This window comes from Zingiber officinale, chromosome 9B (assembly GCF_018446385.1).
Source record: "Zingiber officinale cultivar Zhangliang chromosome 9B, Zo_v1.1, whole genome shotgun sequence".
Lineage (NCBI taxonomy): Eukaryota > Viridiplantae > Streptophyta > Magnoliopsida > Zingiberales > Zingiberaceae > Zingiber > Zingiber officinale.
This window is the reverse complement of record NC_056003.1, coordinates 116,350,454-116,375,529: the sequence shown is the minus strand read 5'-3', so window position 1 is coordinate 116,375,529 and position 25,076 is coordinate 116,350,454. Positions and strand designations below refer to the sequence as shown.

The 25,076-nt window shown below is 36.7% G+C and overlaps 1 protein-coding gene across 2 annotated transcripts; it reads right to left on the bottom strand.

Moving 5' to 3' along the window:
- Positions 1 to 191: 191 nt before the first annotated feature.
- Positions 192 to 24,474, bottom strand: LOC122023377 (mediator of RNA polymerase II transcription subunit 13-like). 2 transcript variants are annotated; one of them, XM_042581449.1, is made up of 24 exons: positions 24,159 to 24,474; positions 22,346 to 22,472; positions 21,774 to 21,874; positions 20,699 to 20,772; positions 20,469 to 20,608; positions 20,295 to 20,381; positions 20,086 to 20,173; positions 19,810 to 19,884; positions 18,423 to 18,500; positions 18,239 to 18,321; positions 16,523 to 16,601; positions 14,767 to 15,093; positions 14,602 to 14,688; positions 12,174 to 12,435; positions 11,143 to 11,403; positions 8,268 to 9,593; positions 7,463 to 7,700; positions 7,260 to 7,395; positions 7,078 to 7,165; positions 6,914 to 6,992; positions 4,999 to 5,291; positions 1,957 to 3,031; positions 1,512 to 1,883; positions 192 to 997 (listed from the first exon to the last, which is right to left on the bottom strand). In XM_042581449.1, the coding sequence occupies exons 3-24, from the start codon at positions 21,795 to 21,797 to the stop codon at positions 363 to 365; spliced, it is 5,907 nt and encodes a 1,968-aa protein (XP_042437383.1). In that variant the 5' UTR covers positions 21,798 to 21,874; positions 22,346 to 22,472; positions 24,159 to 24,474; the 3' UTR covers positions 192 to 362. The 2 variants fall into 2 exon arrangements, with proteins under 2 accessions (XP_042437383.1, XP_042437384.1); XM_042581450.1 differs by lacking the exon at positions 22,346 to 22,472.
- Positions 24,475 to 25,076: the final 602 nt, after the last annotated feature.

The following is a 25,076-nucleotide window of genomic DNA, read 5'->3' as shown; positions in this document are numbered from 1 at the left end:
TGAGTGAATTTTCACTGAATTATCATTATTAATATTTTATAAATCACATGTGAAATTAGATCAACAGGTCTGGTACACAACATGGCATCCACTCGTAACCTAAAACTGCAAAACTAAAGAGATGCCTGAAGAAAACACAGCAGGTTGAACCCCTTCCCTCCAGGCTTCCTGCTCGAGTAAACACCTAAGGATTAAGTTAAGTTTGTCGATGATGAGAAGATTAGCCGAATAAATGATAGAAACATCGATGTATCACGCAAAGTGATTGCATCTGGGTGACTAGGAACACACTATACATGAAGTCTTCTTCTCTATTTTAACACCCAATGGTGATACATCATGAACGGGGCGACAAATGCTGGCTAGACCTGCGGAGTATTTTCTGGCAGCTTACTGAGTTCTTTATCGGCGTAATGTAGGAGCCTTCTGAGTCTGAGAAGCGTGTCGCAGTGAATAGGCAATGCTGTACGCCGTTCCAGGTAGACGGGGCTAACTGTCATCCAGGAAAGGGAGTGAAGCTCGGCTGCTACCGACTCCAAAACCATATGCGTCTCAAGTTCGTAGTCTTTGTTGCCTGCTGCTTCCGGAGTTGAGGCCCTAACTTGCTTTAACGCACTAGTGTTGCTACCTCCTCGGGTCATCCTCTCCTGCATGTGGTTAGTGTTGCTTCCGTAGTGATCGACAAGGCTGACTGAAAGAATAGAGGGCCAGTCTTCTCTCGTCTGCTCTCCCGAATCTTGCCTCATTGAAGGAATTGCTTTGGATACGACGTAACCCACTGCCAAGGGGATCGCAGATCCTTTGCTGTGCAGAAGGTGAGCAAGAGGCGGAGACTCGGAAGTAAGGCATGTCGGAAGATGCATGGGGAGCGGAGGGAGACAGCGCATGTTAGGCGACGGAATAAGAAGATACGATGCCTGCATTGATCCAAGAGACTTCACCGGGCTAAATCCTTCCAAGTAACTGTGGGCACTGGAGCTGCCGCTTTGTGGTGCACCTGCATAAACCATTAATGCATCACAATCAGTTTTATGAAAAATTAGGGAAATGAGTGTTATCGATATAAATATTTACAGCATTTTTTCTAAAAATGATTTTAAGTTTTATTTATCGCAGCAGCCAGCAGGTATTGAGTTTGACTACAAGCACAGATATGCTTGTTATAGACTAATCAACAACCTGAATCATGATCTTTAGAAGATGTTCCATGAAACCATTGTGAAACGTCTCTACAACTAAAAGTGACTCGAATAGGATACTCGATATGTAGATTAGGACCGAGTATGAAAGCCAAAGAAAAAAGAAAGATAAGGATGAAACTAATGGATTTGCAAGGATCTAGGTCATATGGACGCATTAAGAATATTAGCAGTATCAGTTTGAAACTTTCCAGACAAGGAATCATTTTTGCAGATTCATGAAAGTAGGTTCAATAAAAAAACAATTCTACCAATGCAGTAAGATGGACCATGCTATGATAATGTGCTTCTTTCCGGTACAAGTTTACCTACCTGATGAAGGAATATCTGACTGAAGAATCAGATGCAACGTGTGGTCAATAGAAATTCCGACTAAGCTGATGCTCTGTATCAGCTGCAGTGTACTCCTTGAGCTATCCGGCCCGGTTTGTCCTATCAAGAGCTGTTTTTTGGAATTAGGTTGTCCCATACCGCTCTTGTTAAAGCTGGACTTAGAATGAGGGCTGTACAGAGAAGGGCTAGGTGATGTAGGTAAATTCCTTTCTTGAATCATGACCAAATCATGCTGCTGTAGTGAAGATGAATTGTTGCTTGATGAAACTATATCAGGCGTGGCCCGTCGAAGTTGCAGTGGCCATTTCTTGATGTCATTTCCACCAAAGGAAAAAATAGCACTCTGCCACTCTGTACATGAAAGAAACAAGTTGCAAATATTTCTGAGTTAATAAAGAAGCCTAAGTTGTAAATATTTGAATACCTTGACATTCAAGCTCAAAGAAACATCCAAAACGTGTGATTACTATGTCCCTTGGTCGAGCAAGAACAGCATCAGAACAGGATGATAATATTTGACAGCCTTGTTGCAGAATTTGAACAAAAATACTTTGGAGAACCTTTGTGTCCTGACGGCTGCTGATGCCACCAAAAGGAAAGATGCAACTATCAAGAAACTCTCCTCTGGCATCTGTCCAAATGCAGACCAACCAGCGCCAATCCTCAGTCCACCCATAACAACAATGAAGACTTGGTGATTTATTGTCATGTTCTGATCCATCAACCACAGAAGTTGTTCCAGTGTCGGAACCGGAAACTGAAGTTGAACTTTGAGAGTAAATTCCACCAGCATCATCAGCAGTTTTCAGACTTGAAGACTCTGAAGCTGGACTGCCAAAAGTAGTAGGGATTGCTCCGTGCTCCACAGAGCCAGGTTCCGACAATATGAAAAGTGGTTCAAACATGTACCTAGCATCATCTACGCCACACATATCTAAAGATCTATTTTGTTCAAAATTTAATCCTCCAATCCTTGATGTTTGCCATGAATTATCCCATGAGCCAGGCCTCAATGCATTGTCAATTTCACCGTCTCTTGAAAGTGATGATCCTGACATGCGTGGAGCAAGGCAATCCTTTGAAAGTCCAGCTATGGAAGTCACATGCATTAGTGAAGACCTTCCCGAGAAAGATGTTTGAAACATGTCAACACTTGAAGTATACCGAGGAATCCTTCGAGCCTTGTTGTATACAGTAAAAGCTATGTCCTTCAGAATGGCAAGTTCACTAGTTGGCCGATAAATTTTTAGTAATGTTTCAACAGTAATAATTTGCAAAACAAGCTTGGAGACAGTAAATCCTGAGAGCATTAGGACATTCGAAGCTGATGCTTCATCAACAGCTGCAGTGGAGTTCAAGGCCTTGACAACTTGAGAATATAATAAGGATCGCCTATCCTTATCTGGTAAAAAAGCAACTGATCCAAGAGCAGCAGAGCACTCAACCAAAGTTTGGAGAATTGCCATAGGATCAGGGAAAGGACATACAACATACACCACCTACGAACATCACAGAGATGATCAAAGTGTCATCATCTCATGTAATCTAAAAGTTCCATTCCAATACATTAACACCAGCTAAAATGAGATAGCATGAATAACCAAAGAAAATACATTGCAATTAGTTCAAAGTTTATTTCACTTAACATTAAAAACTACAACATTGAAACACATTTCTCTTCCAAAACTATGAAGTTAGCCAAGTTAACCTGATGTAACCATTGATACATGCAAGTAACCATTGATGATTTTTTAGAGATGAATCCTAATTGTTATTTCAGCTGCATGTATCCAAGCAAGAAATCACATGAAACACAATCTCATGATAACTTCTAGTTGCGTTTCACATTTCATGGAAGGTACAGGAATGAGAAAAAGATGCATGAAACCATTTTTCACTATGCATATGTAATTTTGGATGGGAAACATGGTCAACAGTTAGATTCACCATGTCTTTGCTCACCAACCACCAAGGTAAATCCGGGAAGCGCGTATGGGTTCTGGCGGACGACCAGCATCACGAATAGTTCGAACACCGCGGGCATATAATATGTCCTGCGAGAGATTCGATCATTGCATGGGAACTTGTCCTACCTTTCACCATCACACCATGCCCCAAGGGCAAATATTATAATATCTTGAATATTGTCCAAAATATTTTTACCAATGATAGTGAGAAAAGGTTTACAAAAAGAAACACAATATCCTGCAAGAGATTCGATCGTTGCATGGGAGCTCATCCTACCTTTTACCATCACACCATGCCCCGAGGGCAAATATTATAATATCTTGAATATTGTCCAAAGTATTTTTACCGATGATAGTGAGAAGAGGTTTACAAAAAGAAACACAATATCACCAAATTTACATTATAACTTATACGACTTTTGACTAAAATATAGTGACAAGGGGAATCCATGTAACTGAGATTAACCAAGATGGTAGGGTTGGCAATTTATCATATTATACAATTCCAATGCTTTTAAAAGACACAATGTTGACTCACCTATACAAGAAGAGTTATTTTCCATATTATACCATTCTAATGTTTTTACATGATATATTATTACTAGGCTTTACAAGAACATGAAGCACAAATCTTAGATTGCCACTTATAATGCTTTAAACAAAAAGGTACGGGGAAAATAAATGTAATTGAGACATGAAAGCCAAGATGGTATTCACATGATACACTTTCTACTTGGCTTTACAAGATAGTATAATAATTTATTTTTAATTTTTTAGTTTATCCAGGTTCCTGGGTCTTCAGTCCAACTAGTGTTGGAGGTGGATGGTCCGACCCCACAGACCGACTATCAGGTAAATCCGAGAAGCGCAAGTGGTCCTGACATGGCACCCCAATGTCACCAGTGGTTCAAACTCCGCAGGAAATGCCCAACGTAAGATTTAAACCATCATTGCATGGGAATCATCCTTGCCTCTTACCATCACACCGTGTCCATGAGGCAAAGATAGTATAATAATATTTTTTTAATGATCCAAGTATCCAACTCTTCGAACAGACTATTCCTGGAGGTGACTAGCCAGACCCCACAAAAGTTTTCCACCGACCACCAGGGTAAATTATGAAGTTCTCATGGTTGTCCTATCCGGAGCGGCCAGCAATCTTAAGTTTGTCATCCTATTGGAGGAAAATGTACTACAATGAGCAGTAGCTAGGATTCAAATCTTAGATGCGCCGCTGGAGTATCTAACCACTGCACCATTGTCCCAGGGCAAAGATAGTATAATAATGTGGCATTGATCAAGATTGTTGGGATCCCATTATAGGGAGTGGAAGCTACATAATCCATTGATCAAGATTGAATCTTGACCTGATCATGTAAGTTTCATTCTCACCAAAAAAAAGCAATAGAAGAATAGAATATCAGATAATTTGATCTATAGAAATCATCAAATACGTTTAAGCACCAAAAAGGAATAAAAAATAAATAATAAATACTCACAGTACAAGATGTGCTGCATTCTTTTTGATTTGCTAATGTATTTGAAGAAAATTTTAGCTCCTTGATAACCTTTGTAAGGGAATTGATAAAATTCTTTGGCTTCCAACTTTTTGAAAGAGATAAGAAGTAATCATAAATTGAGCTGATAGAATTTATCTGATTGCTAGGGATCTTCACTTCTTGTGGACAATCAACAATGACAAGCCCAGAAGACAAACGGGTTCCAGGAGATGACTCTATTTGTCCCCCAGAAAACTGAGGTGAATGTGATCCTAATTTGCACATCTCATAAACTGTTGAAGAAAAACAAGAATGAGAAATGTATCAGTTACGCAAACCGTTAAACGGTTAAATCATAATTAAAGGTCCTGTCCTAATAAAACCTTTGAGATCTATATACACGTCAAACTTAAACTAGGCTAAGACTTTTCAATGCTTGGTTATAATCAGCACTACCAATCTTCAATATATCACATAGAGCAATAAAACTTCATATGGCTGAGAACCTCTTTTCAGACACAAATCATTAAGAGCTATATTTTGATTAATTTCTTTCTTTCCTTACATTAGCTTCACTCAAGTTATCCAAAGCTTCTTGCTTGTATACGAAACCTGATGATGACTAAACATGACTATCTTCAGATGAGACAGTTTTGGCAATCATGATTACTTAGCGATATATCAATTATATTTGGTTTAATGAAGGGATGATATTCATTTAGCCAACCTAAATAATTGACCTAACATGACTTTAGGATGACGAATGCACCAATTTAATTTATTTAACGTAGCAATCCTGATATGCGTTTTTCAAATACTTTGGCATAATCACATGCACATTTATCTTTTGTTTATTTGATCCTTTTTCATCCAAAAAGGGATACCAGCATGAAATTTCACGAGTCATGCAATATTATTGCCACATCATAATAGTGTGACTAATTTAAAGTAGATCATTTGTTAATGGACAATATAATTGTTAAAGATTCTTCCTAATGAAATTCATTTACCAGAAAAATTAAGCTCAGGTCTGCAACAACTTTAACAAAACAGATCATGTATATCTTCTATGTTCAACTTGTCACACACATCGAGTCCCACTAAGCAGCTTGAAAAAAGTACTGTTATTCAGAAGAAGTGTATGGCATGCTCAACACTTGCAGAGAGGGAGGAGGAGAAGAAGGGTCGTTGCAGCACAGAGTTCCCAATGACAGAGGATATACGACTATACACTAACAGATAAGGATATGAGACTATACAACTTATTTCAAACAAGACTAAGTTCATAGGCATGTCATATGCTTCCATATTCTCCTTGAAAACACATCTGGACCTCTCTGCTTCATATCTGATTGTTATGACCAAGTAACTGAATCTATGACCAATCGCCTTTTTCTTGGACAGCATTTCCATTAAACATCTTTCTAGATTTAGCATAAACTCTTTCTCAGGCAGCAAAATCACTCATAATGTCACAAATTTAATGACTCTAAAAATTGACAAGTGGATAAATGAAATCCATTGAAAGACCATATTCAGAAATTTATATCATTGGTAGTGACCTATGCTCAATGGACAAGAAAAACATTTCAACTAGTAAGACAATTAGGTTCACATGGTTATGTGGGAACACAATATTCAAACTAACAATTTGAAGCGCTCAAAGTGGATATAACAAGTAATATAGTCTCACATTGAGTTCAATGAATAATTTAGGATAAGATCCATGCAGCTGAAATAGTTGCAACAAACACGGGTTGATAATAATTGAATTACTCAAACCCATAGTTGATCCATGGATGAATTGTCTATTCAACCACGATTACCTGGTTTTTTTTTTATGAAATTATAACAGAAATTGCAATTGTTAAAGGATCCAGTCTGAGCTTAAAAAAAAATGAGTAAAAAAACTTACCACTGCCTAGCTGATGGAAAAAATCAACAGCTGCAGAAGTTAGGAGGTCTGTATCAGGACATATTGCATAGTAAGTAACCTGCAAATTCAATCATCCCTCAACATTTCAAAAACTTGAAGCATATAGCAATCTATAACATCTACAATAACTGCTACTGACTCACCGGCTTTGGTGAAGCGTAAGGTTCTAAAGGAGCCTTCTCCCATAAACGGAGAGAGTTTACCGATGTCTTAAGCCAATCATCCTGGTACCTGCGATAAACAATAAGTTTCCCAGTATGGACTCATAGATTTGCTTGAGATAAAATAAATTTGCCATATGCATCGAAGCTAGTCAAAAGCATACCCCACAAGTATATTTGGCAGTGGGAGCACCAAGGCTGTTGGCTTTATACGAGAAAAAATCTTCTGTTGATCAGACTCTGGGTTGTATGATTCTTGATTCAATCGCCGTTGTGATGACTCATCATTTCTTGCTCTCTCTATTTTCACAAATTTCAAGTAAGTGTTAAAGACAACACTGTGCATAAGTGAGATGATGAAGCTTACCTCTTGTGGAAGATGTAGTAGTTGATTGGGGAGGGCTTATTGGCTCTCCAACTAAAGAAAATGCACCAGAAGAATCTTTAGGTTCATTTCCATCCCCTGGAGTTCCTGAATCACTATAATGGTAACGACCTCTGCACCAATCAATTACAGATAATGGACCATCCAAACTTCCAAAAGCAGATTTCAAAGCTGCCTTTATATCCGACTGCAACAAACTCATAACAGAGGATGCTGGAATCTGTAGAAAGAGCATAAGTATATTAAAGCTCAACTTTCTGAATGACTACTCGCTCTATGTATTAAGGGAGCAGATTAACTACTTAATCTGTAATACCCAATTAATGACATATTGAATGCCTACAGGGCTTTAATCTAAAACAATTAAGTAGAGGATCAAAAGCTTCTAGAGAATTTGTTCATATGAGATCGTGTGGGTGGACAAATCACTTATTTCAAAAGCTCAGCTTGTTAAAAAGATATCCTTCTTAATATCATGACACCCACTTATGTGTGATCGTGTGGATGGACAAATTGGACTAATCTGACCTGAGTCAAATACCTGGATTGACTCAATTTAACTGGGGTTGTATTATTCATAATGGGTGTTTTGAAGAAAGAGGCTGCCATGCCATTCTAATTTGATTGGCTGACAGCTTGTCAATATCAGTTCAGTTGTTCAAAAACACAAAGACATGAATGTTAGTAAGAAAGGCAACTAGATCATCAATGCATGCATACAGAACAGAAGAATTATTAGTAGCAATGCAGACAAAAAAAATGCTGTGGAGTTTATCTGGAATCTTACATCAGCAGAAAGCGGATCAATTAAGTCTAAACCAGCAATATCCAAAGAATGGCATGTTGAAAGAAGTCCACCACATCCAGCATGAATCATGGATGGTCCACAAGAAAAATTACGCCTCCGTTGTTCTTGTATCCCGAGCCAGTAATAGGAGCCATAACCATCATTAGTATCAAGTGAGAAGTCTACAAGGGACACAGCTTGCTGAACTAAAAAGGTTATGGAATCAAGCAGATCCTGAAGAGGTTGCTTTTGCACATGGAAATTTATGCCTTCATCACCCAATGTATTAAGCGGCAACAAAGGCAAGCTCTCAGAGACACGTGAAGGTTTTGCAATTTTAGGCGCTCCAACAGAGCGCCAAACCCCTACTTGTGTAGTAAATGGTCCATCTTGCACCCCACCATCAAGATCACCAGCTAATCTCACGGTTATGTTATCCTTTTTCCTCAGCTCATGCTTTACTATATCTGATTTAACATTAGTGTCACCTTGGACTAGATCTGACAATGAATGTCTCAAGCCCAGGGGAATTCTGTTCTTAAGAGACAACAATGTATGTCTTAACTTGCACATGAAAGTTTGGTAGATCACACACTCAATATTTGTCGCAAACACTGTCTTTCCAGGAAACAAGAAACCACCAGTTTCCATGTCATTTTTCTTTTGGAGTGATATGACAGCAGTTGTTGGTTTCACGCCTGATATAGGAGACAGCCCTTCTCCATTGCTTGATGTCACATCATTATTAACTGGTCTTTTATTTTTATTTTCTGTTCCAGAGGCTACATGTATATATAACTTAGAAGATTTGGCTGAAGAAATAGCATCATGTCCCAATTCGCCTAATGGGAGATTTGTTGCTTTCTCAGACTTCTCTTCAGAAGAGTCCATGTAAATGGGAGGTGTCGCATTATATATATAAGAACTAGAACTAGAGCTGGAACTCTCAAGAATTTTTGATCTAGGTAAATATGGATTTTTGAAAATAGATGTGGCTAGCTCAATAGCAGGGGTCTCCACTGGAGCATATTCAGGAGCAAATGTCATTACAGCTTCTGCTTTCATCAGATAGTCAAATTTATCATTGGTCTGTACTGAACTTGCAAGTGGTGGCGGTCCAATATCCTTTAGAGCTTCTGCTTTTGTGGAAATCATGTCCTCTGCAGGGGTCTCCATCTGATGGTTCAAACCTTCTAAAGTTGGAATACTAGGATGACCAAGATTTTGTTCAGGTACTTCTGAAACTCCATTACAAGGACTACCAGTTATGTCTCCAAAGTCAGCAGCTGGAAATACAAGGGCCTGTGACTCTGCCGTACCTGGTGGCTAAAAGTTGAAGGAAATTATATGGTATCAAAAGTTCCCAATGTTAACAAGAAAATAATCAAAACAAAGGGCAAGACTTCCCCTTGCATAGAAATATGAATTTTGATTTACATAAAACAGAGACTGAATGCAAATCGTGCCAATTAAGCATGGCTCATATGTTACAGTAATAGGCCAACAATTGGCCCAAAGACATAGCCGAGTTAGTTATCACATGGTAGGTTTGCAGAATTGAGCAAGGATTGAATACTGACAAAGACCGAGGAATTACCCTCCCATGTGATGGCTAGCTTCGATTTCCTGATTTACTCCCTTCCAAGGATGTGGAGGCCAGGGTGACAGAATTGAAAATATTACTGAATTGAAAATATTACAATAAATATTTCCAATAAAAGAAGCATGCCTAGTCAAGAAATGTGCATAAAGAAGGGTTTTGGCTTCTATCCTCTATTTACCTAGGCAGAGGACACCCTTCCCTCAAGCACCTTCCATGGAATTTATTTGGCCCAATAAACTTCAGCTCAAATTCAGGAGGGTAGTCAGAAAAAGGCAAGATGAATTCAAGGGACAAGGTCAGAAGGAGAGGGCAAGTGCTGAGGTCAATGGCGACTGTGAGCCACGTAATGTGGGCAGTTCAAATGATGCAACTAAGGTCGCAACGGAGTTAGGTTTCAGTATCCAAGCATCAGTGCAAACTTAAGTTGGCATTGTGGAGGTCGGCAATGCTGGCAAGCATCTTGTGCAAGTCTATGATTAGGAGCCCATAGAGTGGGCGTCATTTGATACCGAGGAGATCGCAGTCAGGAGTGATAGGTGTCAAAAACTATCCTATCCTAGATACTAATGGTGATTGGTATAAGTGTTGCAAAAAATAATAATAAAAATAAATTTAACTACTACTTTAAAGAAGAAATTTTAGGAGATTAAATCTTCATTTTACATTGAAAGAAGTGAAGATGTGGCAAGAAATAAAGTAAGAAAAAATAACTTCCACCCCGAGAATAGATAGAAGTTGAAAAATCAGACAACCATCTAGATACCAAAAGATGAAAATTTAAACCTATAAAAAAAAATAAAAATTTAACAAATAAAGCATCTAAAATAGAACATCTACTTAGAGACAGGACAAAAGAGTCGAAATGTTGATGGCGAAGAATGAAAGTTTTGTATCTAATGCTTTTTACTACTGTCATCCTTTTTTATAGGAATATAATCTTTTTACGATCTAAACCCTCTTAATTTTTGATGTCGTCTTACATCTACTTTGGTCTGCATTTTTTGTGCTTACTGACCTTGATGGATAGTGATATTCCTTCAATACATACTGTAAGAAACACAAGAAAAACAACTCAGAGTCATCCAAGCAAATGTTGCAGAAAACAACAATGGAGGATAAGAGGACAAATGCATCAGCAACAGAGAAAGCCCACTTGACAAAGCTCACATCATTGTACTAGCAGCTAATATCAGAACTAGATATATTGATTTAAATTAAATCAAGCACATAACAGGACAAAGGATAATGAAGGAAATGGCCATTAAACCATACCTCACCAAAAGCCAAAATATCATCCTCAAAAAAGTCATCAAAAGCACCAAATTCGGATAGGAGAGCCTGGATATCCATGCCAATGCCTCTATCATCATCATCCCAATCCCACTGTGATCCAACATGTAATCCAGCAGCAGCCGAGTTGTCTACTTCAGCAATGCTATAATCTGATGCAAATGGATCCTGGATTGTTCCACTTAATAGTGTGCCAGTTTGAACTGAGGTTTCAGAGACAATAGTGCGGGGACGCTTAGAGGCCTAAGAACATATTGGCATCATCAAGAACAAATAAAGAAAACTCAAATAAATAATACAATTTAGAAGAAAACAAGAAAGCATGAAAAGTTACTTTGGTTGGACAATGCTTGATCTTTGAACATTATCAAATGGGGGTACAAAACATTGGTAATACACAAATAAATTCAAGGTTGAAATTTCTCTTCCTCATAACATGTCACATCGGCATGAAAATAGCATGTGAGGTGATATACATTCATGTGCCTTCAGATATTACTAAAGAAAAATACAAAAAGACTTGAAACAAGTTAGAGCTAGATCATCGATCTGAGATCAATGGTCATAGTAAAAGAACTGGTCCAAACAGTATCTTAAACCTTGAGTATACAATCTTCCTTCACCATTCCTAAAATGCCAACTTTGACAATTGGACTGGAAGTGGTATTTATGTGAAAATGTTTGAACAAAACAAGACTTAATTGTGTAATATGCATTGATAGAACCAGGTTAATATAGCTTAACTAGTTAAAAATCACATAAATTGGTAGAAGATACTTCGAACATAACAATTATAATAAATTCATTAAACCAGCAGAAAGTTGATAGTTATGACGGCATGCAAATGATGACAGAGACAATGATAAGTCATCCATGTGTGAACAGGTATCTAGATAAGAAAGTAAAAAGAGTAGTGATATCCAAGTATCACCAAAAGTCATCTAAATGAATTTTAACAAATATTAATTCCAGGTTATATACTATAAGTAAAAATTATGATGAGTTAAGAATACCTTTCTGTGACCATCATTCTCAATTTGATCATTGGTCGACAAGCCAGATTGTCTACATGTGACAGAGTCAGCATCAGCTTCAAGATCACCATCTCCAACAGCCATAGCATGCCCACTTTCACTTGATGTTCTACTTATGCTGCTTATGCTACTAGTTATGCTATTACTACTACTGTTATACTGTTTTTGTTGCGCCAAATGACTAAATTCTACTCCCAGCCCACTGAAAGGTTCAGCATTAGATGCATTTCCAATCGCCAGGCTAAGTAAAAGTGTACCAAGTTAGAACAAGCAGAAAAGCACATAAGAAAATATGTGAAGTAGCAATATATGAAGTTGTTTCAAAGTTAATTTCATAAATATAGAACAAGCAAAACTGAGGCTTCCATTCTACTAGTTCCTCCACGATTAATCTGAAACTAGTTGATACAGAATCTAGTTATAGCTCATTTCCACAGAAGATATATCTCTAATAAATACTAGAAAAATGAAAGCTGATCTGCATTAAGAACTCGACCCTACCACTTGTTGATTTTCCAAACTATAATTTAAATTATATTGAAAACATTAGACTGTAAGGCTGAACTGCAGAAGACTGCATCCAATTCCAAACCTAGATCCACATTACTGCTCCACAAAACTTTTAATCAATTAAAAAAAAACAGATTACAAAATATTTTTCTGGAATCATGATATCACCACAAATTACAAATGGTAGCCCCTTTTCAATAAAGGTGATTCAAGATTCATAAAATTTCACAACAAAATCACAATAGTGTTCGCTGCTGGTAATTTTGTATCAGCTATTGTACTTTTGACAATCACTAAATGGCAATGCCATTATATTACCTTTTCTATAATCATAGCATTGCTAGACATGGGACAAGGCAAGCTCTCAATTAACATTTTGAAAAGCTGTATATATCTAGACAAATACACCACATAAGTCTAACAAGTAAAGAAAGACACAACAGAGCTGATTATGGTTTAACCAATAAAAACAACAATCGATCTCCATAACGGAATCCACTGTCCCAAAGGAATGGTCAAATAGTGTGAATACAACAACAACAACAACAACAACCAAGCTTTATCCTACAAAATGAAGTCGGCTATATGGATCTTTTTATGTCATTGGACTCTATCCCTTACTATATCATCATCTATACTTAAATAAATTTTATTTTGTTTTATTGTTGCTAATCAAGTCTTTTTTTGGTTTATCTCTTCCCCGTTTGATGTGTGTATTTATCATAGTTTCACATCGTCTAACTGGAACATTTATTGATCATCTAAATACATGTCCGTACCATCTTAAACATGTCTCTCCGAATTTTCTCTGATACAACTTTGACTTTCTCTCTAATACTCTCATTTTTATTTGCCTCATCCTCGTATGTCCACACATCCACCTTAATATCCTTATCTATGCAACTCTCATTTGCTCTAGTTATAACTCAACATTCAAGGTCATATAACATAGCAGGCCTAACCACCATTTTATAGAACTTTCCTTTATATTTTAGAGGTATTTTACGATCTCATAAAATACCCGACGCTCTCCTCTATTTTAATCATCCTGATTGTATTCTATGTAAGACATCTCTCAATCCCTCCATCATTTTGTAAAAATGATTCTCAATACTTAAAGCTGTCAATTTTAGATAACTTGTCATCTCATATCTTAATAATTATCTCACTATATCTAATATAGCTAAACTTAAATTCCATATATTTTGTCTTTACTCTAGTAAACCTAAAACCTTTCACTTCTAGTGTCTCCCGCCAAGATTCTACTTTAGCATATACTCTTTCGCGTGTCTCATCAACCAAAAACCAAAATAATATCATCTACAAACAACATACAATAAGTACTGTCTTGAATGTGTTTAGTGAGTTCGTCCATAATTAGCGTAAAAAGATAGGGACTTAGAGTTGATTTTTGATGTAATCCTATTTTTCTTGGAAGCCCTTCAGTCAAATGGTGTGAATCTTAGTATCAAATTCAATAAACAAAACTGAAACATAGAATTTACATAAGCACATATGAAAGTTAAAAATAATGTATCCACAATAATAATTGAAGGCAGAAAACCTAAGAGAAAAGCTCAAACAAAAAAGTTTCTGATTTTGCAGATAAATCACTAGTTGAAAAGGAGAAATGCATGTTAAATAAGCAGTTTAACAATTCCATACGACAATTCATTAGTTTTAACAATTCATTTGACAAATAAATGCATGTTAAATAAATAGGATAAAAAGAAGAGATATAACAATCTGCATAGTTGGAAAAAAAAATTACAAAAACATGGCACCATTTATGTCATGCTGTATATTTTCATAGTAAAAACATTAACTAGAACACTGAAATGCAGTGCACCTATGCATTCAACAAGTTGAAAAGGTAGCAAAAGAAGAAAAGACTAACCAGAGTTCAAGTTGAGACGAATCAGAAAAATTCCATAAGTGCCACATCTCAGATAATGATGTTCCCACCCAATGCCTTAACCACAGGCTGCAAACAGAAGAAGATAATGGGACTGACTGAAAGCAAGTTTATGATCCCCCAAAAAAATGTGTTAGTAGTTAGTACCTCTTATTAGAGGATCGGGCAAAGGCCCTGTGCATTAGAGGGATCAACACAGCTTCTGCTGGATATATGAATGTCCTTTCAAGGGCTGGAAGTTGATCCACAAGTCCATTCTTCTGTTGGGTTCTACAGGCCTCAATAAGATGTGAATCTTCTTCATGAATATTGCAAGTATTGCTATTTTGATTGTTAGCTCCCATAATATTGTCACTAGACGAAGAACGGCAGCCGAGGGTAACTTCAACGTAAAATTTTTGCCCTCTGAGTTGATTGCTAGAAGATGGAGCCATATGAGACCCAATTGGAATGCCATTTGATGACTTTAGCTTGCTGACAATGTTGAAGGAGATTAGCGAACTCTGAAAACAAAAGTAAAAAAAAGCTAATCCTAACTTTATGACTATGATAACAGTGGCTTAATTGAATCATAACATGGTTATGCTATGTATGCCCCTTTCTACACTAAGGCTACTGTCAATTGCCATCTTTTCTACACATAAAAGCACAAAAGCATATAACTAACTTCCATTATATTCACTAAAAGTCTAGAAGACATACAAGAAATACTACAAAATCAAATGCACCCAAGTTATTCAAGAAATAAGAAAGAACATACAGCTTTTAAAGGCATATTTTAATTGTGTTTTGTTTTCCAACAGATCCCATGATTATAGCCATCAACTTCAACCTCCAACGGTATACATGATTTATCACGATGATTAATTAGTGGCCAATATGAACCTCTAAGACAAGCCATTTTAGGTCTAGGTAGTCAGTCACTTTTGATTTGAATTCATTTTAAAAATATTTCATCTTTGTCATAATTCCAACCATTTAAAAAGAACCCCATTTTAATGACTCATCCAGCAGCACCTACTATGTCATCTAATTTTTATAATAGCTATCCTACTAAGATTTTTTTTAAAAAAAAAATGACCTAATATGATATGCACCACAAGTAATGCTGAAACCTTTGCTTATTTGAGCCTAATTGGACATCTTTGAATCTACCTCTATCAATGACAAATTTTCATGCAAGTTGTGTACTATGACTTCTGAGATAGCATATATTTCATATAAGGTTTTAGATCAAATAATCCATTAGCCTTTAAATCAGATCATTGTCGCAATTTGGCTAGCTGGTTTTTAAGTTTTCATTAGTTCACACATTTAACTTGAGATATAAAATTTCAACTTGATCCAAATTCAATCAAATTAAAGAATTTTGAATAATACTTGCACAGTATCAACCTGTAGAAGGGATAGCCAACAAAAAAATAAACTAGAGATTTGGTGGCCAATGACATGGAATCCATGCTCGAGTTTTGTTTCCCAAGTATGCACAGCATGGCAGTCCAACAGTTGCAAACACCAAAACATGGCAAGATCAAGCATATGATCCCCTTAGTTGCAAACTTCCAATGAGTTTAATTATATAATCCTATTCCACGTACATTATTAATCAACAAATATAAGTATATAGAAATTAGGAAACCAATTGAATTAAAATCTAAGTATGTTCACTGTTCATTATAACCCATTAGGAAACCAATTGAATTTATAGCATTCTTCAAAACATGGGATTTTGTTAGCTTAGCATATGGTTAAAAAAAAGCCTTTAGCAGAATGGGAGGATGATGGAGAAAGCAAACTGCCCAAAATAGAGAATAGCAAACTACACAGTAGAAGAAAGTCTTTAGGACTTCTCAAATTATTTTAACCTTTCAATAAGACAAGATAGAACTTAAGGATGAAGTACCTGCCATATACTTGCTTTACCAGATCACTAGGACAGCATCCTGTGAGACTACCACGCATTCCAGTAGGGGAAACAATAACTGTCATGATTACCAAGTTCAGGCTAGCATAATAGTATCAGATTGGCAGATTGACAAAAATCATTCAAATAAATACTAGTGTGGCAAAAGGTGACTCGCTCACCCCAAGAGCCATTCAAATAAATACTAGTGCAACTATAATTGGTCATGAGCTGTGATTTACAAAAATAAATGGATGAAGAATGAAAGCAAGATGAAACTTCTGGAACAGCCAACTTATTGTTACATTTCATGACAAGGATCCCTCCATCAATATTTAGACCATAGATCTAGGGTCAGAAAAGGTTTTTGATCCTATTTGCCAATAAATACTTGAGCTTCCAGAAGAAAAACAATAGGTCCTTATCTCTCACTGGTCATCCAACTATTTGCATATTATAAGCTATCTATACCTGTCATGTTGACTGAATCCAGTATTTGAGATTTGTGGTCAAAATAAGAGGCAAAGGACAAGAAAACACAAGTAAAGATAAAGTAAAGTTGGGATAATGTCCTGAATCCAGTCAGGTCAAATTTTTAGATTTTGCTTCTCATGGAAGTCAAATGGCAATAATGCTAACCAAACAAGCACTGCTCTTAGATTGAATCAGAAGCACTTTAATCAGCACACACAAATAGCCGAGGTAAAGTGGTAAAATACCCATTCACTTGTCACTTTTAGCCAATAAGCAGAGTTGGAATAGAAAAGTATCACAATAAATGGCTCCTTGCTTTTAAGCTTGAAGTGGCTTTTGCATTTTGCAGTTTCTACTGAAACTTTGCCAACTGCAGTTTGATTCCAATTGTTACAGCCCAAACAAAATTGTGATTGAAGCTCCTTGTTATTCCAATCATTTCAGTCATTTTACTGGTAAGGCACTAATAATTGCCAGGGAAAATGTATAATCAAACACAAGTGAAAAACATAAGAACATAATTTGTAGATTTGGAATGGTTAAAAAGTTGGTAATCGAGGACTATTCTAGATTGGAAATAGTTAAGAAGTTGATGATATAGGATTGTTACCCGAATGTGCAATTAGCATTGGCAATCTAGAAGTTGTCAACAGCTGCCCATAGAAAGTCAAAATGCTCATAAACATTGACAAAGGAACCAAAGTGTATTAAAACCATATTAGATTGGTGTGTCCACAAATAAGACGTTCTTCTACTTAAGAAGAGAAAAAAGATTAGTTGAAAACTGGCAAATAGAAGATGTGTAAAGATTACAAGGAATAGAAGTTATCTAGCTAATATCCAAATTCTAAATTAGCAAAATGTGAACAGGTGAAGCCAGGGGCGAACACAAGAGAGGGCGAGCATTTTTTTTTTGAAAAAAATATTAATCATTTTTAGTACTTTCCACCATTGAAAAAAATGTTAATGAAATTTGACCCTCTCCTAATCTTGTGTCTGCCAGTGGTGAATATAAAGACAAATGCTAACTGCCTGGTTTACAAAAAATGAGCCAGTGCAAGTCAACAATGTGCTGATTCAACGAAAAAATATATAGAGAAAAGACAATCTGAAATACATGCCATGATGACATACATCAGTTTATTTTAAGAAAATATTATCACTCAACTAAGCAAATCAAATTAACATATTGTCAAATGAACGAAGATGGTATAATGCATAAGATAAACATCAAAATCACACCTGGTATCCCATCTTTGATTGAGTGAGAAGAGCAATGCCATAGCAATTTTTCAATGTCACTATTGCAAAGTCCTCGAATATGCCTTCATACCATGACAGAAACAATTAAAAAATCAATGTCAATTATATAAGAATTAAGTATCAAATAACCATGTAAAATGACAGTCTTGTGAGGCTAACTAACTTTGCAGATACAACAGCATGAACGTAGATTGCCTCTTCAGTCGCAGTGAAGGAGAATTCAATTGTTGGCTGCGGCCTCCTATAGAAATACTAGAGTATTAATGCAGAAGCATAACTGAAAGATAAGGATATATAGATATAGCAGAATCTAACTAGACAAATTCAGGAGCACAAGAAAACAGCACCAAATTCAATACTCCAAAAACTGTAGTATTTTACTAAAGAAGCAATAATATGTGAGCAAATATGATATTACCATCTGATTGTATTCAACTTTTGAAGGATTATAGAGAATCACAAAGTGCAGAAAAAATATGTAGTTGATTCTGGCAGATGGTGTTCCTCTGTCAAAAACTCAAAATGGAATAATAAACACCATTTCTGTTATTCTCTTTATTATTATGGAAAGATAGGTGAGTGATCTTGCATAATTTTCATATTGGGACAGATTGAAAAAATGGCCTGTTTGATTAAATGAACTGCTTAAATTGATTATCTTAAATCTATTACTGACAAGCAAGAGACCCCAATCAAAATCTTATGAGACATGATAACTTAGCTGACAAACCCGAGAAACTCAAAAAAACACTGCAGCAGTCAGGTATATACAAATACAAGCATCACTCTGCAAATACAATACAGCATATGACACCATTTTTTTTTCACCAACTAATGAGCATTTATGGGACCAATAAGCAGAAAAAAAAAATCACAGTGTGTTTGCAACTGCAGAAAGAGTTGCTGAAGGGTCACTAATAGATCTGGCCCCTTCATATCTCAAATTCATTGCCAAAAGACAACAACAAAACGGGTCCCCTCATTTCTTTTTTCTTTGAGCCAGGGTAATGGAACTCATCACTAATTCCGGCCATTGTAATCAAAGTAGTGGTGATAGAATCCAACATGAATCTAAAGTCATTGTAAACATTAATGAAATGTGAAATTAGTTATCTATTAATCAGATCATCATTTTGAATAGTAATTGTCTTCAAAAAAAAAAATACTTGTAAGGCTACATGTTTTGAATCCACAAAAAAATTCAGTCAAGTTAATTCTTCTACATGCAACCTTGAGCATTTGAAACTTCCTGTTACATACGATCTTCTGTACAGTATAATACTGTATTACCTAGGCAAAGAACAATCTGGCAAGTAGATTGTAGTTCATTGTAATAATCATGCTCAGCATCAAGAACAGCACAGTAATCAACAAAATGGCACTTTGCACAGTTATGTAGTGGAAGCTTTGTTAAGCTTACTAAGAGTGTGAGAAATATCAACTGATATTTCCACATAGTATAATAAAAATATAAAAAATATATATGTGGCAAAGGAATCCAGAGGTAGATCAGCAGAGTATTAAATTTCCAAAGAGCACAGACATCAGACCTAACATTTGATGTCAAAGGATGCAATCTGGTAAAAACATCTCCAAATCTCCCATAAGAAAGGCCTCCAAATGCTCTATCAAATAGAATGAAATAAGCATCAGGTCATATAGATATGAATGTAAATCTTACTAGTGATATAGATGTGCATAAAGCTCAATAGAGGAAGAAGACTCTTATAGCCAACCCCAAATAATTGGGAAAAACCATGGCTTGATGATGTTGATGGATAAATGAATATGCTTCCCAAACAAAACTAACAAGAATGACGAATAACCTTTCTATAGAGTTCCTTAAAGCCTGAACAAGTGCAACTCCAACCTCTTCTGAGTCACCAGGAGCCAACCAAAGTCCATTTCCAACAACTTCAGAGCAAAAAAGCATTGTATGACAAAAAAAATTAATAGACTGATCAAGATAATGGATTATTCTGACAGAAAGTAAGGAATAAAGATACTTAAGGAGGAAAAGAAATGTTAAGAAAACCTCTCAATCTGGAAACTGCAGCATGAGCACTTTCAGATATTGAAGAATGACGGCCAGGAAGGAAAAGCCAGAGTTTGATTCTTTCATCTGTTCACAACAAAACTTTTTTGCAAAACATGAAAAAACATTGATAAAAGTGCAAAACATATGGTTAAAAAACAACATAACACCAACCAGGGTTGTGTGCTCCTTGAGATGGGTCCCATGGACCAACAAAAGAGTTAGTCCATGTGCTAAGAAATCCTTCATTTTGTAGTTGTAAATGTGCAGACAGTATCAAATGATTTGCAGCATCTTTCTGATCCGCTTTCAACCTGAAAAAGGTTATGAAATGCAGCAAGAAAACATATGGATCAGTTCCTATACAACTATTAAGCAGTAAAATAATGATTTGACTATAACACCTTTTCTCGGGTAGAGAACTTGGTTCAAATTCACATGGTAAAAACTGGAACCATGAAACAGCTTGAAGTTCTCCCTGCAGAAAACAAAATAATAGGAAGGCATGAGTGAAAGTAGCTTAAGTAAAGCCTAGGAAGGATTGTGTACCATATCATAATACTATCTAAAGATCTTTTTTTTTTATGATACAAAATACCAGACACTTTTTATATCACCCATCAAATTAGCATCCAAATCTATTTAAGGGCCATATAACTCATTCTCACAATCCAGTGACAAAACAAGAAGATATATATGATGCTCAACTATATGCATTCCTAGTAAAGAATCATCAAGGATACAACAACAACAGGTGAAATAATAATCTTGTGTCCAACATTGGCATAATACACTAACTACTTCAAGGTGTATCCTATTAATCCAGAAGTTACAATCTACAAAAGCTCCCAACGAGTTTCCATTCTGTGTTTGGTGCAAAGCTAGGATTTTAATTTTATTCCATACTATTTAGCACAAGCGAAACATCTTGTTCCATCTGCCAACCAGCATGTGGAACCTCTGCAAAACTACTATCAGAAACCCAAAACTTCTAAGTATTTTAGTATTTTTCTTATTATCCTTCCTCCAGCAATATCATAGCAATATGTGCAATGTAGGACAGCAGGCTCTGTTTACAGGTGCAACACCCAAAATTGAGCAGTGGCCTACTGGCCACTTGTCGGATCAGCGAATAGTGGTTGTTAGTCTATTACTGGACATTACAGACTAGTATTTCAGTTTTGACTGAGAGCACCAACAGCTAATGTCTTTTTTCAAGGCAATAAGTAAATTTTTAATTAAAACACTTTATCATAAAACACCTTGCAATCCTAGCCTTCTGTGATAGGTTTCTCAAGTCATGGTTCAAGTACAAAAAAAGTTGTAGTTTAATCAAAAAATAAAGAATTTATAATCATTATTAGCACCGTAGCCCAACAACATAATTGTTCCAAATGAAAAAAAATGATATTCTACAGTAGTCATAGGTGAATATTTAACATAAAAGAGAAAACTAAGAAGCACAAGTTAAATACGTACAATCCTGAATACATTTGTCCACATCACTTAGTGATCATGAAGTTCAGCTCACAATTTTGTTTCTTCTATTTCAATGTGCATAATTATGTGGTTGCTGATTCCTGCAAAAAGAAAAATGGTAAACAATTTATAAGTGTATGGATCAAAGAAAACCCTTCCAAAGGAAATTGACATACAAATTTTTTTGGAGAGGTTACAAGAATAGAGTGCAGAAATTTTAGGAGAAAGAAATCAAAAGGGATTGTGGGATCCCTTCTATGGATGTACACATTTTCTTCAAGATGGCATATCACTAATTATTTGACGTATCGAACTTAGAACAGATGATTTTACTATTAGTCCAACAATGACCTTATCAAGCCTTATCAAGTGCACTAGGAGACCTACGTGTAGTTTACATTCAGATATGAATGGACCAATTATACAAGTTTATGCTACTGCTACGCACAATCCGCATGATGGCTGTTGTTGAGTTATATCCATTCCAGTTGAGAAGTTGGAACCAACCAAAAGGACAAAATAGATAGTTTTGACATTGAGCATAAAAAATTTCATAGTGAAGTTTGGCATACCACTAGGTGACTATTCAAACTGCCCAAGTAAACAGCATCTTTATAATGGCTGCTCCTTTGCAAAAATCAACAATTTCAATGGCATCAAAACCTCCTCAAATTGACTATACTTCATAGCAGCAATGCCCTGAAGAATCCATAGGAAGAAACTTATTGATAAAAAGGAACACATATATGTGAAATTCTCATTCGGTTTGTACTTGAATATTTCTGCTGCTTTAGCAGCAAAAAACATGGGGTTTCCATCCTCTCCAACTTCAAAAAGTTCACACAAGACAAAGCAAAGACTCAATAACAATCCCCTTAATCCCTGGGTTTCAGCCCTTTGGCTTGATCTGACACAGCTAAAAACACTAGACAAGAAAAATCAGTGAAGGTACATCAAAAAGTTTAACAAGAATATTAATACGGCAGATGATGAAGAGCCCCCAGGTGGGGTCCGAAGGTCAACAGGCCGGAGTAGGTGGCAGTCAAAGTCCAAGGTAGGTCAGCCTGAGTAACTTGCCCGGTACACTCCCCATGCCGATCGGCTAAATGCCGATCAGACCCTAGGGCCCAGCTCGCCACCCGATTCACCAATCAGGGCCCAGCTCCTTGCTCAACTATTTACAGGGCTCTGCTCCCCATCACACTCTGATCGGCTAATATCGATTGGACACCCTATGGCCCATTTCCTCGCTCAACTACTTACGGGGCTCTACTCCTCATCACACTCTAATCGGCTAATCGGAGGGGCCCAGCTCCCCACTCAGATACCAATCAAGGTCCAATTCCCTGCTCAGCTACTTATGAGGCAATGCTCCCCATCACATTCCAATCGGTTAATGCCAATCGGACACCCCAGGGCCTAGTTCCCCACTCATATACCAGCATCGTCCCACTCCCTGATCAGCTACTTACAGGGCTTTGCTCCCCGTCACAACCCGATCGATCAAACATCCAAGGAGCCCGGCTTCCTCACTCTTATGGCCGAATCACCCCTAACCCTAACGGGAAAATTGGCTCCTTGTCCAAGGGCCCATCTCCCTACTAATGGGATAGATAACCAGCGACCCATTAGGCCTCCTAGCCCATAGACCCATTTCGCAATTAATACCCCACGTGGACTTGTCATAAATCAGGGAGACAGTATCTCTACGAAGATACAAGATACTCGTTACACACATATACAATGTGACCACTTTGATACGGTGATAAGGGGAGATTAGAAATTTAGACATATTGTCTAGCAGTGATGTGATGTCTCATTAAATACAGAAATCACAAAGGCATTATAAAAGGTGTCCCTCTCTGCTGACGCAGGTACACGAATCTACCACCCTTCTTTTTAATATTCTATTGTTCTTCTTCTTTCTAGGATTCTGACTTGATTGTCGGAGTACCACGCCAAGGACCCCCTGCCTTCTTATAGCCAACCCCAAATAGTTGGGAAAAACCATGGCTTGATGATGTTGATGGATAAATGAATATCCACTTCCCAAACAAAACATAGAGTTCCTTAAAAAATACCCTCGGACACGATCTCCCTTTGCAAAACCACTAAGATGTTTAATTCACAGAGTTTTCTTTACAGTTAAAAATCACAAAATTTCACATTTTGGTTTAGTTAAAAAAAAAAATTCTAAACATAAATTCAAGTTTTTTACTGGCAATTAGAACATAACAAATTAGTGTATCCATAATGCATAGCTTACATACATGGCAATACATATTTGATATTTCATTCTAAAAAAATCGCACTTTGCATTATATATTAAACTTAAATCTACACAATCAACAGATAAACGAATTATACTCGCTACTATCCCCGTACCTTCTTACAGCAACCTTGGTCTACTAATTCGCTTCGCCAAAGACAAACCGCGCGGCTCCCTCCTCATTCGCAGTGACTGGAACGAGCCCCCACCGAGTGACGGAGGCGCGCGGCCGTGTGCTGCAGAGGAGACTCACGCCCAGGAGGGTAGCGCGTGTACGACGACTCAATAAGAGGAGGAAGTAGATCTTGCTGCAGGTGGAAGAGGCCGCGATAGAAGGGAGAAGGAGTTCGCCGTGCTTCGGCGGCAGCGGCAGGGCTCGAGCGAAGGAAAAGCGGAACGATCGTTCGATGAGCAGGGGGGAGAGAGAAATCGCGACCTAAATAACCAAAAGCCCTTTCGGGTTTCTACCGAGTCCAGCTGGGTTCGACTCGGTCCACTGATCCGGCCTGAACCGGAATTGTTTAAATGTCTATAAATTATCGAACTAAGTAACCGGAGTTCCGGAATATCACAATCAGGTTTTAAAATTAGCAAATCATGCATTCCATACCTATTTTACCCCTCCAAGTTTATCTTAATTGATTGATACACTAATACTATTCATATGAGGTTCCTAATTAATTATTATACTATAACAATCGATTAAAATTTTAAATTTATATTCAAAAATTACTATTTTCAATATAATAAGTCAAATAATATTTGAAGACACGAATTAAGATAATTAAACAAACATATTAGACTTGATTTCATATCATTCCGAACTCTCTAGGTCTATCAACCAGTTTTAGAATGATATGAAACTAGCTCATATGTGTTCATTTAGTTCTCCTGATTGTACTTATACCCTCAAACATCAATTTAACACACTATATTGAGAAAAAAATATTTTTTAAATATAAATTAGATTTTTTTGAACACATTCATGTTAAAAAAAATTAATGTTGGCATATGGAAATAACATTTGAGGACGT